At 38.1% G+C, this 17,026-nt stretch overlaps 1 protein-coding gene across 1 annotated transcript in view; it reads left to right on the top strand.

Annotated features, from left to right (window-relative positions):
- DMGDH (dimethylglycine dehydrogenase) overlaps positions 1-17,026 on the top strand; it is a 42,996-nt gene that overhangs the window by 9,076 nt on the left and 16,894 nt on the right. Inside the window, exons 3-9 of the mRNA XM_065655862.1 lie at positions 479-577; positions 1,836-2,000; positions 2,450-2,654; positions 9,952-10,200; positions 10,938-11,136; positions 15,771-15,940; positions 16,138-16,291. Of these exons, the coding sequence (XP_065511934.1) occupies positions 479-577; positions 1,836-2,000; positions 2,450-2,654; positions 9,952-10,200; positions 10,938-11,136; positions 15,771-15,940; positions 16,138-16,291 (1,241 nt within the window). The remainder of the gene's footprint in view (positions 1-478; positions 578-1,835; positions 2,001-2,449; positions 2,655-9,951; positions 10,201-10,937; positions 11,137-15,770; positions 15,941-16,137; positions 16,292-17,026) is intronic.

Here is a 17,026-nt window from a genome sequence, read left to right as displayed (position 1 = left end):
CCTGCTGTTCACACCCCAAGAAAATAACTTCTGTTATGATCTGGTCTTTGTGAATGTTTGGTTTCTCTTCCATGTCCATTTGCAAGAAGGAAAATATCCTACTACAGGACATTTAGTAGGACAATCAGTTGATTTAGTTGATCAGGAACAGAGTTGTGTGTCTCTTCCAAAAGATTCAAAACAGCCAACTGAATAATTTAAGGAAGCAATAAAACCATAGGAGGGAACAACTGCAACAGTGTCATGGGTTGACAAATCTGATGAGAAAAGACAGGTGGAAAACATGTGTGTGGAGAACATGAATACCATAAGTAGGGAAAGGATTTTATTTTTATTTTTGTAGCAGTTGGCTCTGTCCATGTGTTCCTTTTCTTTACAGTATCTTGACAGTTTGTTTTTGAATGACAGTTGGAAGGAAGGAAAGAAAATATTACATTTTTTAAATCATATCTGTATTTGTTCCTATTTCTTATTTGAGGCTGGTTTAACTACCTACTTTCATCCTGGAATAAACCTGAAGAAAATCCATTCTTACAGCATCAAGCTCTATGAAAAGCTGGAAGAGATGACTGGACAGGTAATCTCCTTAACTTTTTAATTTTTTATTCAGATCAATGTTAACCTTATGAATAGTTTCACAAAAACTTTTGGAGTTAACAGATTGATTGTGTGTGTGCATATGTTCATGACTATCATAAAACTCTAATTTTATTGAAATGTATTCTTCTGCCTGCATATAGTCTGGTGCTTAGTCACTAAGTATTTTAGATGGTTTCCCAGGTTCCTCTAAACTTTAAGAAAATGGTTTTCATTAAACACCTCAGAAGCTCAGTAGACAGAGTCTGAAACTTTATCTTGGTATAGGAGTTAAAATAGCATCAAGAATCTGGAATGAATGGATTGATTATTATACATTCCTGCTTTAAACATGTCCACTTAAAAATTCATATGATATGATGCTGTATGTACTTGAGAAGATTTCTGCAATTCTTCCCATCCCTTTCAGAGATGTGTTTTTATTTAGTGACTTAAGGAATGGATACGCAGAGAGACACAAGAGTCATCTTTTTATCTGGCATCATTCAGCCATATAGTTTTAATTTACTAAACCAATACTTGCTTCAGACAGCAGCAGAAATTGCATGACCCTCACTTTACTAGTCTACAAACTTGTTAATTTTAATAAAATGTTTTTTTCTTAATTCTACTGCTCAGCTAGATAAGGTATTACAGCAGATTATTGTTGTGAGTTCTACTAAAATAGTTATTCAGCCATATTAATGTCCTGTGAGGTAACACAGTACCAGAAAGTGAGCATTCAGTGTCCAGCTATACAGGGATTTCTACTTATTAAAAAGACGAAAAAAAGGCAGGTGGTTATCCGTTGTATCAATAAAGGTGTTTAGTCAGTTGAATTTATTCTGCAGCATCTCAGCAGAAAATTATGAAGGTGATAGACTTTAATATAAACTATTATATATTTGGTTTTGAGATCTATCTGATCCTATTTTTGGAAGTGCATGAGTGCATAAATCCAGACATTTATCAGATCTTAATAAAAATAATAGTATAATGACATGCAATAAAAGCTTTTTACAACCGTTTTGAAGATAATATATATTAAACTAGGACATTAATTAGACAACTTTAAAAAAAATGTTTTCTCTAGGATTTTACATGTAAGTCCAACTCCATCAAGGGCAACTAACTTATTTGGGTCTCTTTTCAGTGATGTTAGTGCCAAAATTCCTGTGGGTTTCCCATAGCATAGGAACAAGCATTTATGGAAATACATGAAGGTTCTTTCAGTAACTAACTTTTGCTCTTTGTTTTAGGCCGTGGGGTTTCATCAGCCTGGCAGCATCAGAATTGCTTCAACCCCCACCAGGGTAGATGAATTCAAATACCAAATGACTCGTGCGGGTTGGCACCCAACAAAGCAGTACTTAATCACACCTGAGAAAGTGCAAGAGCTATTTCCCTTATTGAACATGGACATGGTAAAGAACCTAATTTTATGAAAAATTACTTCCATTGCAATTAAATGTCAGTTTATCAGATATGTAGACTAATGGTCTGTTTATACAAATTGTACAACAAATTCTTGTTTTCCAGTGAAAAAACAGATGCATTATAAATTAAAATCAGACTCACATGCATTTTAGTGCATACTGTATGTTAGTAGGCATACTATTAATTATAATACAAATAATATTATAATATTAAAGCATTGTAGCCTTTGCACAGCAGAACTAAGCAATTTTACTTCCTTACACCACTGTTAAGCCGTCTAGCTGAAGAACTGGTATTATTATATGTTTTGAAAATTTGTTTTGATTTGACTCCTTAAGGTTTATTGTGTTCAATAAATAAAGTGGTTTTAAAATAAAATAGTTAATTTTGATAAATTTTCATTTATTTAATTTTGTGGGATTTTACCTCCACTTAGGTTTTGGCTGGCCTGTATAACCCTGGAGATGGTCATATTGATCCCTATTCTCTCACTATGGCCTTGGCTGCAGGAGCCAGAAAGTACGGTGCCCAATTAAGTTACCCTGTCCAAGTCACTAATCTGAACTCCCGATCAGATGGGATGTGGGAAGTTGAAACTCCACTTGGAATAATTCAAGCAAAGAGAATTGTGAATACTGCAGGTAACATAAGCATTTTGTATACTCTTCAGATTTGCAGACTAGCTGACACGGAGCATCTGTAGAGAATTGTGTGTATTACAGGAATAAGTAATACATGGTTTTGACTATTCACTTGGTTTGTGGTAAAATGTACTTTGCACGTATTATTTACAGCACTTTGAAAATTTAGCTCTTGTGTTAATTGTCCTTGACTAGGCATTAATAATATTTCTTTCTGGTTTGTCTCCAGCAGTTACTAGTTAGACTGTCTTGTTAGATTTTAGTAGCAGAAGAGACCTTTACTTGTCTACAGTAAGTCGTGTAGAAGAGAAAGGCTATTGTCTATGCATATTGTACTCTAAAATCTTATGAGAGCTACTTAGGAAGGGAAAAGAGATGTACAAATGGAGTATAAATGTCTTCACTGTTTTTTCAAAGAGACTGAGGATTTGCAGCGAGTAAGATAACTCTGCCTATTTCAGTATTATCCAAGTTCTAGCTCTATCCACATCTCCTTGAAATAGAAGATTTCTGTTGCCCTTTAAGTAGTATTTTAAATATGCGCTTGGCTTAACAATACATTTTTCATGTAATAAAAATTTTGTAACTCAAAGGAGCTTGTATTTACATATGCAATTTTTATTCTTCGGTGCGTTAAAGAAGACAAACTGACGTGTCTGCCTCAAAGAGCTTTTGGGTAAGACTCCTTTGGGCTTGTGTTTGTTTTCCTAAACAAGCTGATAAGTACAAAAACGTATGTTTGATCTAAACTTCACTTATTTTTATGTTGCTTTGTACAAGTTATAGAAAAATGTATTATTGGTGAAACTGTTGGCACCTCCTACATGAAGTGTGCCTTCCACTTCCTAGTGGAAGACCTTCTGGTTTTGATTGTTTGAAAACATACTTAATATTTACCATTTGGATGAATTTTTTGCAGACTCTGTCTGTCTCAAACTGAATCATATCTGCATTTTTAGTGCATGAGTCTTTCATACATCCCATCTCAGTGAATAATCAGACTTCAGTAGGAAGCTGTGATGAGTCAAAAGTACTTCCCTTGATCAGATTCCTTTTTACATCTGTGCAGTAGAAAAAAAACCCCAACAAACATCTATTTCTAATGCGAAACGGATAAAATGAAGAAGTTGAGTGAGACAGGGACTCTTCTTGTTAGTGGGTGGAATAGCCATGGCTGACAATTGGAATTATGAGTGGGTCGTACTGGAAGGGGAGCAAACTGAGTGAGTGAAATGATTGGTAAAGGTTCCTGGAGGTGATAGCACTGGCAGCTAGTGGAACACTTATGTGCTAGAGAACTTGCAGAATAAGGAAGCTCCAACATGGAGGGACTACGGGATTGGCGACAGTGAGGATGGCACTGTGGAGAGGGATAGAAGAAAGGGATCTGACATGTTTCATTTAGGGAACTGGAGCTGGACCTTTTCGGACAAAAAGATTAGAAAAGACACTTGAAGATTGTTTTTGTGTGAAACTGAAACTGGAAAATAGAGGCTGCCTGAGTTGTCTGAGCATGAAAGACTGGTGGAGGAGAAAGGGAGATGTATATGGGAGTAGATTGGAAGGAAGAGAAGGCAGGTGAGACAGGATATGACAGATGAGGGAGACTGGCTTGCACACAGAGACAAATAGCTGAAGAAGGATGTAAGGACTGGGGTAGCAGGAGCTGAGTGTGAGACTGAGCAGAAAAGAAGAGTAAGTGTAGGACAAGCAGTGACAGTGAAGAGAGAAGTTTGAGATAGAGAGGAATTAGGAGGGAATGAACTCTGAGAGGATAAACTTTAATGAGTGACCTTTCTTTCAGTGTCTGGGATGTAGACAGCCTCATGCTGGATCATTCCAGGCTTTAAGTAAAGACTAACTGGGAAACCCACTGGAAAGTGTGCTTTCTCATCATATGCTTCACACACATAGGTGATCACCTGCTATTGCTATAAGCCCAGCTAAAATAGCAGGGATCTGAAGAAGTTCACCTTGAGGTTTTATGCATGCTCATGAACTGTCATGGTGTCCATATGGTGCGACATAATGACATTTTGGAGAGAAAGAAGACCACAAAAGTTCGTGTGCTTTTAGAAAGCAAGGAACCACAGAAACAGGGAAACCAAATTAGATAAATTTTATTTAGGCTGCAAAGTTAAACACTTACAAGATGAGAGGCATCAATAGTTTGATTGCCTTTGGACTGCCAGTTCATGGCTTTCAGGCATGAATTATGGGACAGCATTCAGTTACAATATCATAAGCTCTCTTACTAATAGGATCCTTATGTCTTTTTTTGCACACTACGGATATAGTGGTCTGGGAATGATCTAAGATTATGGAATGGAAAGGCAGCTTTTTTTGGCAATCGGACTTCTTATTTAGGCCACAAACTTCTAGGCACTCGTTATTAATAACCATTTGCTCTGCATCATATAAGTGTCACAGATGTAGTAATTTCCTTATATTTTTGTAGTGTGGTTTTCTTTCTTTGGCTTATATATCAAGTTGACATTAGGCAGATTTTTCTAGTAAATGCTTTTCAAAGTTTATTTGCAATAAATAGAACACGCCCATGTGAAATTTTGCTAGTCTTTTAAAAAAATGTATTTAACAAGTTATTAAACAAAAAATATATCTAGTTAATTCTCTTGTGTATAATAGTTGACTATTCAGCCAAAATGAACATTTGAAGTGCATATTGCTTAACTTTCTGGCTAAGGCTATGAAATCAATACTTTATAATGCATATCTCTTATAAATGTTTGCTCAGCTAACTTTCATTCTTCTTCTCAGCCTTGCCTCGTTCCACTACAGATCTTGACTGGTATAATTCAGAGCTCACACTTAGGCTCATGTTGCAATACGAGCAGAGAAAATTATATTAGAAGACTCCATGCATTCTCTCTCCTCCCTTACCCCCCAACTGACATCTGCTGTGGAACTGGAACAAACTAGTTGCAACCAATCTTTGGCTGTTCCTTATGTGAGATTTCCATTTTGGAAGAAAGCAGATGCCTAATAAATAATCCCTGACATGAACTAACAGATATTGAGCCTGCTGAAGTGATTTGCAGCCTGCTTATAATGGAATGTTTGATTAAAGTCTGCAAAAATGGTGAATTTAGTTTATATATACAGTATGTGTGTATGTATATAAGCACACATATGCAGACGTGTACAGACTGTATATACAACCATTTATATATACATAATGATGGAAGATTTTATCTTTTTTAAAAACAAGAGATAGGCATATTACATATCCAACAGATATGTTGAGTACTACCACCACTAAATATTTCAGCATCAGATGTTTTCAATCTCTACAATTTAATCTTTACAAATGTCCTAGAGACATAATTTATGCCTTCGTTTATATGTGATAGGACTTGACATCTGCTTCCAACTGGAATTTGTTTTCAGAGGACATATTCTTCCTTTTACCATTTTTGTATTTGGAATAGCTTTTGCACATGGCTCCAAAACTTTAAAAAAGGAAACAGTAATAACAGTAATATTTTTCATTTAGTAAATATCAGCTGTTGTTATTCTGATCAACTAAATAAGCATTTAATCATGTGTGATTTTGTTTTAGAAGTATAATAATTAAAATTCATTTTTGAGCAAACCCAAACTATTTGCCTTTTGTTCAAAAGCAATTTGTAGTCAGCTGTGTTTATAATGTACTTCTGCAAACTTAACGGTTGAGAAATTCAATATTATTTTAAAAGAAAAAAGTTGAGTTTCAAAGACCTAAAATTAAGTCTACAATTTTTATTTTCTTGAGGAGCTTGAATGTGCTTGCTCTCTATATTTTCCCACTCATTCTGTTTTAATGAGTAAGCAAAATAGTGAATTTATTAGTAGCACATTCCCACAGCATTATTTTCCAAATATCTCTTTAAGTCCAAGCAATTTTGCCAGGAAAACAGCGCACGATACTAGAGATGGGATTTTCTGCTACCTCACCTTTCTTTCTCCTTCATGGATCATTATCTTAGCTTGAAATTATTTTCTTTGTAGGTGACATGGAAATGCCCAAATCAAAAGAAGTTCCCTAAAGATTGTTAGCCTCTATTTAAATCCACATTTGTATTCGTCATGTGTAGTGGAGGAAAACCCTTGTAGATGTGCTAGAAATTCAAATTCATTAGGTTTTTGGGGGTTTTGTTTTTGTTTATAACGGAGCATAAATCAGGTTTCAGTAACCTTAAAGGATGTTTCAAGTCATTGTATGACTATGGCATGATCTTCCCTGCACTAATTTAGCTGACTTAACAAGTGTTCTGTCAGTGAGTCTCCTCCAAGTGGTGAGTATGCCATTAAGAAGCAAAACTCTGAGGTATGATAAATGCAGAACAACAGATACTAGTTTTTAGCATTTACTGGGCAGGGGCTTTTAACTGAACAAGACCTCTGTATCATAATCATGGATTTCCTGCTTCCTTGCTTTACCTGTCTGTCGGCAATAGTCAAGGGAGTCACCACAGAAAACGTTTTCCTCAAAAACTTCACGTTTTGAAAAACTGTGGGTGTGACATCCTGAGGCTGGTTTGCAATGTTAAATAAGAGACTGACAGCCCTCCTGGCATGCGGAAACGGTACAAAGCCAGCACAGCCCAACTCAGCTTTCCTAATTGCCCTGGCTTTGGGCCACACCAGAGGTGAGAAGATGCATTTCCCCGTTAATGTCAGCAAGCAGCATGGGCCGGCTGCTCCCCATGGGACAGGGAGCCAAGTGTGGTGACAAGGCTGGCAGGGCAGGGGCCAATCCAGCGCAGGCTCCATCCTGCTGGGCACAAGGGAGGGAGCAGGGCAGGCCCAGGACCAGCAGCTGGGCACAGCCCACAGTCCAAATCTCCAGACAAGTTTGTGGCAATGAGGCACAGGCAGATCTGTGGTGATGAAGCCAGACTGAGGCCAAGCCCAGAAGTCAATCCACAGGTCAGGAACAGGTCTGTTGACAGTAATCAGCATCAGATACTGCCCAGTGATCAAGAGGCAGGATCACAGAGACAGGACTGGGCTGAGGTCAAGCTGGGAAGTAGTCCACGGATCAGGGTCAGGATCGATGAGGTCCATGGCCAGGCATGGGCACAGTTGTGACAGAGCTGTAAACAGGCACAGCTACAATCCAGCTCAGACAGGTTCTGAAGGCCCTGAGCTGACCTGGGACTCCTGGGCAGGGGTGTGGGTGGAAGTCCCAGGTGAGGTTGCTCAGGACCATTAATGACTGTTAGTACCCTCAGGGTCCTGAGAGATAAATTTTGACCAGATCTGGAGACCATAGAATTGAAGAGAGAGGCAAAGCATCTGGGTAAGAAAAGTAAGCAATAAAAAGGAAGAAAAGTTGTATGATAAGCTGATGTGCTGTGTTAGCCAAAATCAAAGTAATTCCCCATGCAGTTAGAATCTTTGCTTCTTAGTAACTAACATGGTCTTTTACTTTGGATTCAGTTTGAGAATGAGGAGGTAGCACTCTGGGATAGGTTTAATGTTTTCTTTAAGTAGCTTTCCAGTGTTTGGGACTTGGTACGCAAATAAAGTAAGAACTCACTGACATCTTGGCTGTTGTCAGGGAAACCAAGAACTTCTTCATCTGCAGATGCAAGTTGGTAGGAAGGAGACAGAGATGGAACACCAGGTTAGACTGACATCCAGGCTGATCAATTCCATACTATGAACATCACACTCCATATGTAAGTGGGAAGTTTCTGGGGACAGCCCTCCTTCAATGGCCACTGTCCATGAGGGGTCCTGCTCCTGCTGTTGATCTCTGTGTTTTACTGAACTCGCAGCATCTGTTTCTGGTGGTCATTGCTGTAAGCATGTGTTCCAGCAGTTGAGTATTGCTCTGTATTGCTCTTCTTTTATTATTGTTCTATTAAATCTGTTTCCATTTCAACCTGTGAACCTTTCTTCCTTTTCCCTTCCACCGGGGGAAGGAAAGGTGAGAAAGAGCGGCTGTTTACTGTTTAGCTGCTGCCCAGGGTTGAACAGTAACAGCTGGGCATCATGAGTGTAAGTCCCAGGAGAAGAGGCAGATGTGTTAGGCGGCAAATCTTGCTGGAGGTAGTTTTTCATAAACAGTTTGGAGCCAGCTGGTTGCACAGGAACCAGACTGCCCTGCCTTCTTTTCCTGGGTGCCATATAGCATATAGCCTTTTATTTGGAAGGCATTGCTACCTCTTCCTCCACTTCTATTTTGCCTTCCCCCAACCCTCACTCCTAGACTTCCTGGAACTCCTTCTTCATTAGATTTTTTCCTCTTCATTCCCATTTCTGAGACCTCCACTCCTTGGTCCAAAGACTCAGGAGAGTAGGGCTGGGGAGTATTCCAAGCTTCTTACAGCAGCTGCCATCCCAGTCAATTTGCCTGATTCCCAGGTCTGTATGTTCTAGCCTCACGGCACATGTGAGCCATGATGCAGAGTCCAAACTAGTAAGTTTGGCAGTTACGTGGATTCCATGCCTTGACTTTGACACAGGTACCTCACTAAGTGAATGAGTCTTACCAGCTGGAAACGGCTAGTCTGGAGGGACCTTAACAGAGAAGAATTAGGTCGTCTTTAACTTATGCCTAGTAGTATACATGATGGGCCTGTATAGGCTTCAGGGGCAGGGAAATTCTTCCTTGCGTTTTGTGGTCACAGTCTGTATCAGAACTTTTACTTGGACAAGTATGGGAGGGCACGCTGACTGCTCACCAATACGAACGTCATGATAGATTGATGACTATGCAAGAGACATAATTAATATGAGTCACATGATGCATGTGAAAGAGAAGGGAAACTTAAATTCTTGAGGTTAGTTGGTTGTAAGTTTTGCCTTGCTCTATTGGGATAACAGGACTTGACTATTTACTTGGTGAAACACACTAGCCGATTTGATTGATAGTGGGAGGCTAGGTTAACACCTGCAGCGTGAGCTAATTTAATCTGATTTTTAAGTCTCTCTGACTTTGCTAGGACTGCATTGCAGACCTGCTTTACTGAAATAAGCCATGGGGTTTGTGGGACTGTTAATTAAACTCTCTTCTGAACTTTTAGAAGACTAATTTTATCTTTCTAATTGTATATTTTTAATATCTGTATACTAGAGTAATATATGGCAGTATAATTAGGAACAAAGACATGGGAATATGGAGGGAAAATTATACTGGATAATATGAAAAATAATTTGAAAAATAAAAGTATGGAAAAAAATTTCTTTGTCACATTCTATAAAGTGCAGTGCTTCCTGCACTTTACTGTTATTTTCCACCGGTCTTTGAATATTTCTCTTTTGTTTAGTTCTTTTTTGTCTTCTCTAGGCTTCTGGGCCCGTGAAATAGGCAAGATGATTGGCCTGCAGCACCCTCTCATACCCGTTCATCATCAGTATGTTGTGACATCAACTATCCCTGAAGTGAAAGCTCTAAAAACAGAATTGCCTGTGATTCGTGACTTAGAAGGATCGTATTATCTAAGACAAGAAAGGGATGGTCTTTTATTTGGTCCATATGAAAGCGAGGAGAAAATGAAGCTACAGGACTCATGGGTAACAAATGGAGTCCCGCCAGGTAATTAAGAACATGAAATTTTTAAATTTGATAAGCACTAGCACATGTAAATTTTTATAAATCCCAGCCTGCCATGCCACCTTATGTGATGAAAATAGAAAGTATTTGAAATATGTGATTGTAATGCAGAAACTTTCTATTAAGTTATATTAAGTCAATAGTGTTTCTGTTTAAAAATAACGCACAACCTCTTTCTGAAGAAAGAGTGATCACCATTGTTGGGCTTTGGATTGCATTGTCACAGCTTCTTGCACTTACTGTCTCCAGTAGTGTCAAGTCACTCTACAGAGTGATGCTCAATATTGCTTAGAGCACAGACTGAAGCCTGAAACATATCCAGGAATTCACTAAACACCATGGAAATCATAAGCTGACACAGGCAATATTTTTCTTCCCTCCCTCAATTGTTGGCATATCAAGAAGAATAAGTGGGACTTAACACGGAAGGAAGTTTCTGTGTTTCTCCACTTCCTTTTTACTTCATTGTTGAATTTGCATGACACTAGGGTTAAACAAATATGTATAAAGGACAGTGTAACTGCAATGACAATAAACTTGATCCTGCGGGTAACTATGGGTTTATGCACACCATTTTTTCTCATGTAGGGTGGCAAAGGCTTGAACATAATCACTGATTAATTCCATATAGCTTTTATATATGTAGATTGCATAACTGTCTAAAATGTAAGTATTTTCAGTGTAATTAAGTGTATAATAAGAGGCATGTGTTTGTGCAGGTTTTGGAAAAGAACTTTTTGAGTCCGATTTAGACAGAATAATGGAGCATATCGAGGCTGCTATGGAAATGGTCCCAGTCCTGAAAAATGCAGACATCATAAACACAATTGCAGGTCCTATCACCTACTCTCCAGACATTCTTCCTATGGTGGGACCACATCAAGGTGTCAGAAATTACTGGGTAGCTGTTGGTTTCGGGTGAGTAAATTCTTTGTGACAATTTTTGTCAGTCATAACATTAAAATGGCAGTCATCTCAAGCTTTGCAAATTTTTATGGGTTTGGGGGTTGTTTTGCATGTTTGGGTTTTTTTGTTTGTTTGTGGTTTTTTTGTAAAATGTTATTGGAAATGGTTTTAATTACCACTACTTACATAACATAAGCTCTCTCTTGCTTCTTTGTCATAACTCACTATTTTTTCAATTGGTTTCCTCCTTTTATTCTAGAGGCCAATTTCTGTCACACTTTACAAAACAGCAAGAAGTGGGTAGTACTTGGTACTGTCTGTGCAGCAAGTTAAAGTCATAAAAGTGCTGGGCTTTACCATACAATTTCCAGTTCATTTTATGCATTGCTTTGGATTACGTTGTATTCAACAGTTGTTTGGCTTATGCAGAAACTGGTGTCACTGAAATTGTGGCAACGATGATTGGTACAGGGAGAACTTCTAATATGAGGTATTAACTTTCGGGTGAAGAGTGGAAGGCATACTAAGCAGAAGGCACTGCCAGCAGACTGGGTGACTGACCACTCTAGGGATACGAAAACAGCAATGGTTCTGGCTGTTGAAGGTTGAGCTGAGAAATAATGTGGCTGGATGTTGGAGGAGAGCAAATGAGAGCAGTGTGACAACCGGAATGGGTGTTTTACTGGTGTCATTTATTCTCTCCTGCCCACTACAGTTTCTTCTTTGAATGCAATTTGCATCTTATATAATCTAGCCCCACTGAAGTCAGTGCTAAAACTCTTACTGGTTTCTCTTTGTCTTAGTTTGACCATTGATTCAAGATGGATAGAATGAACCAAATACAATTCCGGACACATGTTATTGAACACATTCTGTTTACATTGATTTTCCAATTGCCTAACTTGCTGTTCAAAATCCAGCTCAGCTTTTTCCAGTTTTCTTTCAGTTCAAACCAAACAAACCCTCAGATTATAAGATAAGGCAGCACCACTAATGTTCTTTCTGAGGCCCTTAAAATAAAAAGGTTTAGTAATTTTGCAATGATTTGTTGTGAAAGGTATTCACCTTTGCTGCTTGGATTTTTTTTTTTTTTTAATTGTTGTCTTTTAGCAACATTTGCAGAACTTACAGTTACAAAAGTGGTTTGCTTAGTCCTCATTCACCAAAAAGACTATTAGAGTTCATTACTGTGCTGCCAGACTTTAGAGCCCATTTTCCTTCATTTATGTCAATGTGAGCAGAATCAAGGTTCCATATAGGAATAACTGAAGACCAGTGTTACATATTTAAGTTTCTTTAAACATCTTTTTAATCTCTGAATGTTTAGACACGGGTCATAATTATGTTGCTGTCATTGGATTGCTTTGTCTGCTTTTCAGGGACTTTTGACTCTCTGTTCTATCCTTCTGGGTCACTGCAGTGTTTCTGCCAGTGTTGTAATTTTTTGTGTGCATTAGCAAATCCTTATCTTGTAGTCAACTAGCAGGGACATTGTGACAGAGGACTTAGTGCTGTTAGTTTAGAGGATTTTTCTTATCTAAAATTAGCAGCTTGCTAGGCATTTTAATGTGCAAAGAAGTTAATAAGTATAGTTAGTAGAGCTTGTAGCACTGTTTATTATTAAGATTGTGCAATGTTTCCCATTTAAGACTGTTTTCAGTTACTTACAGCTTTGAAAGTATTAACAAGCACAGGCTAGAAATGTATTCAGAAAAGTTTAAATTGAGGCAGTATAACCATTCCAAAGATGACATTTTTGGAAGGTATGTTGTTTTGCTGTGTCAAGGTTTTTAGAGTAAAGTCTTTCTTTTGAAGTATTTCCCCATTTTCTGAAAATGAACTTCACATTTGGCAGAAGTGACCTTTCTCCTAAAGATATGCCTTTCTGACATTCTTCACAAAATCTATCCATGGGGCCCATTCACAAGCCTTTATTAGTGCTACAGCTCATAAACACTTAACAGAGACTCTAAATCTTGCACTAAGATTCCTACATTCTATCTACAGTAGTATTCCATGGCCAGAGACTGAGCAGGAATTTTCCTGCAGAAATGGGGTAGAAAAATGGCTAAACCTGTGACAAAGACACTAGAAAAGAGACCATGGTGTTCAAGGACTCAGATTTCCTAGGAAAAAGGAGTGGAATGAGTCAAAATTCGGTGAGAAACAAGGACTCATAAACAAGTAAGACACAAGAATGGGACTCGGTCAATGGGAAGATAATCTGGCAAGGATTGGCAGGAGAGAAGAAAAACAGAGAAGGGCAGTTTGTGTTCGTTAAAGAAATTTTCTCTACATCCTCATATGAAGACTGTGTTTCCTAAACTGCACCACTCTCTACAGCTACTTGTAACATCCCAGCCCTGCAAAACACGCGTTTCATTCTTGTGTAGCATAACTGCAGTGGTATATTAATACAATCAGCTCTGCATTACCTGAGCCAATGAGGAATCTGGGTATCCTGCATAATTCAAAATCTCTGATAATTTAGGCCCAGATAGGGGCACCAAAATCAACTGCTTGCACAGAGTCAGTGCTCCAAAGCTCTGCAGAGTGCAGAGACCAGTGCAGTGCTGTACCTTTAGTAGCAACTCGACATCGCAGGGCTGTCTTGCCTCCAGGGGTACCCTGCCACCAGCTCAGTGGTCCTCAGCTGAAACTAAAAAACTTCATTGGATTTGGTCTGTTGCCACCCAGAGTCACGCAGTGGTCTCTGTGCTGTGTTCCCCTGTGCTTTTTTTTGGCTGCAGTGAATGGTGCAGGGAGGCTTAAGCTGCCTAAAAATTCTTCTGGAGCTGTTCCTCAAGGCGTTGTAGCCATGGTCACAAAACTTGTACCATGAATAACAAAGAGTTGCCTGATTAAATTAACTCCAGCAGTGCCTAGCTCTTCTGCAGTACTTGCAGAGCGGCAGTATACAAGTGCTCATGCTTACTGCAACAACTGCAGTGATACAAGGTTGTGTTGAGAATCTGAATATTTAATGCTGAACAGCCTAAAGGAGTGTGTTTGGCAGAATCACTTCATGTACTCAACTGTTTGATATTTCTGTTTTATTTAAAAAAATAAATAAACTGCATATAAAACCCCACTATAGCAAAGTAATCGCATGAATATTATGAAGTCAGGCATTCTTCCGTTAGGAAGTGCCAGAACTAAGTTGTGTAATCTGATTTAATTCTTCTTATGCATATGCATTAGAATTAAATTATTACTTTCCCTCCCCCCCCAAGATCCTTGCCTGTTTAATTGAGGGCATAGAATTCAGAATGCAAGGTTGATGAACAGCAATTAAATTTTGTTTTAGCTTCGCTGTTGAGTGTGTCTGTGATTTAACTGCTGCATGCTAATCTGAACTTGGTTTTGGACAGACTTGCTCGCTCTTCAAGGATTTTTCTGTTGTGCTCATTGGAGCATTTCACAAATAACTCAGAATTTATTTTCACATCTTGCCTAGACAGGAGGCTATTTTGGCACTTGGTTTTTTTAAGACATGGCAAACTAATTCACAGAGGTATTAAAATTAAAAGTTGTAAATCACTCCATTTTAATAATTATTTGTCATTAAAAGTTTCGGTGTCAAATCAGAGGTGCCTGCAATTCAGTCTTACGCAGTACTGTTTGGTCATATGTAGAGTGGGTAGCGACATACACATATCGCAGCACAATGAAGATCCTTGTTCCCAGTTGTCCACTTCAAGCACCTCACAGGAGCACATTTCAGACACGGCTTTTTCCCTATGGATGTCAAGATGTCAGACATTTTGAAGGTTAGAAATACATATAAAATATTTAAGTGAGGAAACCTTACGTCTGTCACTTTGTAACTGTTGAGCATCTACTTTTGTTGCCTGGTGTGGTTCCTTTAATGCGTATTTCTAATGGAAGAACTCTACAATCAGATCCTCTACACACCCAGAACAGGCTTTTGATACAGACTAGTAGGAGAAAATGTCTATGTGTTTATTTTGTTAGCTTTCTGGAACCAGTTTTCTCTGTAATCGTAGCAAAGAACAGAGAAGGTAAATCAGGTGAGACAAAGCAGCTTTCAACTCTGGCACCACTACAAACAAGTATTCTAGTTTTATCTGCAGTTTCTCTACATTCCCTGATTCTTTAAAGCTGTCTCAGTAGTGTTATCTGCTGACTTCTGCTGCTGTTGCTCTTGTCACTGTAATGTAAATATTCACTGTAGCAGCTAGAATGTCTCAGGCTGGTTTTCAAATCTGAGTCTGGTTTAATCAAATCTGATTGAAAAAGAAGTAGTATTCTATGACTAGAAAGTGTATTTAATAGATATCAGAAGTTTGAGAGCTTTCTTTAGTATTGCCTATTGAAGAGTTCTAATGTCCCTGGAGAAGACTCTTAAATTATGAACTTTAGAGAAAGAGTTTGCTGTAATATTAAGCACTGCAAATGCTGTACGTTAGCAATAGAATGTTGCTGCTGACAGTGGGGCAGTAGAACTATTTGTCAATAAAGCATGTGATCTTGGAAAACAAGACCAAATAGAACAAAATAAAAAACTAAAGGGAAAAAATTATAATACTTTAGAGGATGTATTAGTAGTATATGCTAGTACTGACTTTTAAAAACAAACAAACAAAAAAAGACTTGGCACTACAGGACTTTTTCCTGTTTTTAAGGTATGGCATTATACATGCTGGTGGCATAGGAAAGTACCTCAGTGACTGGATCCTTGAGGGGGAACCTCCATTTGACCTGGTAGAATTAGATCCCAACCGGTATGGAAAGTGGACCACCACAGAATACACAGCAGCCAAAGCAAGAGAATCATATGGTTTTAATAACATTGGTAAGGAGGTATTTTAAAAATATATTTATATCCTGAAAATATATTCCAACAAAGCCTGCCTCTAGATTTCTCTGTTCATCTATAGGTACTAATACGTATTTTACCTTGGTGATGTATAGTGTTTAGTATGCCATGGTTTTTGTTTTGCAGTTTGTTGTTTGGAGTTTTTTTGTTGTTTGTTTACTTTTCCCCTCTAGTTGGTTACCCTAAAGAAGAAAGATTTGCTGGGAGACCAACAGAGAGAACCAGTGGGCTATATGATTTGCTGAAATCGAAATGTTCAATGGGCTTTCATGCAGGATGGGAGCAACCTCATTGGTTCTACAAACCTGGAGATGAGACTGGATACAAGTAAATAAAAGATTATCTTCACCCCTGCCCCAATAAATTGTCATGACAGCAATACCCAGCTGAGTTAAATTTAATAAGAAGCATACATTTATCATACATGTCAGCCAAAGGTACCTATTGAATAGATCTTCCATTATTATTTTTTCTATAGTTTAGAATCCATTTCATTCTGACAATGCAGACATTTTGAAACACACATCGAGGTATCGTGTAACTCTTCTAGGTATGGGGTATCAGGGAGAAGCCTAGCTCAAGGAAAGTATTAGAGTAACAATTTGTTCATCTTAAATTGTATTTTTCTCACTTTCTTATTATTTGATCAGCAGCACAATATAATCTTTTCATGAAAAAGCTGATTCTGCTCTGTATAATTCCCAGGAAAGGAGAAGCCCAATTCTTTTTTTTTTTTTTTTTTAACCTAGTTACCTGGTTGCATCAGGGAGCATCCAGCAAATAAATGTTTTCCACAGGTATACTGGAGTCCCAATCTAAATGAGGCTCATAAAGGAATAAAGAGACACACTCTGCTGTTCAGAAATAAAGCCTTCAACACCTTAAACTCAAATAAATGATTCAGCAACAAAGTATGCTGTAAATTTACACATGGCAGACTACTACTTCTTCTAACATTTGAACAGTTCACATTTTATTGTACAAAATGGTTGATAAAATATCAACCCATATCTTTATCTGTTGCTAAAGGATTTTAATAATTAAGCTATGTTAGACTAAGGA

This window comes from Caloenas nicobarica, chromosome Z (genome assembly GCF_036013445.1).
Source record: "Caloenas nicobarica isolate bCalNic1 chromosome Z, bCalNic1.hap1, whole genome shotgun sequence".
Lineage (NCBI taxonomy): Eukaryota > Metazoa > Chordata > Aves > Columbiformes > Columbidae > Caloenas > Caloenas nicobarica.
Note: the sequence above shows the minus strand (reverse complement) of the source record. Positions and strands in the feature narration are given on the sequence as shown.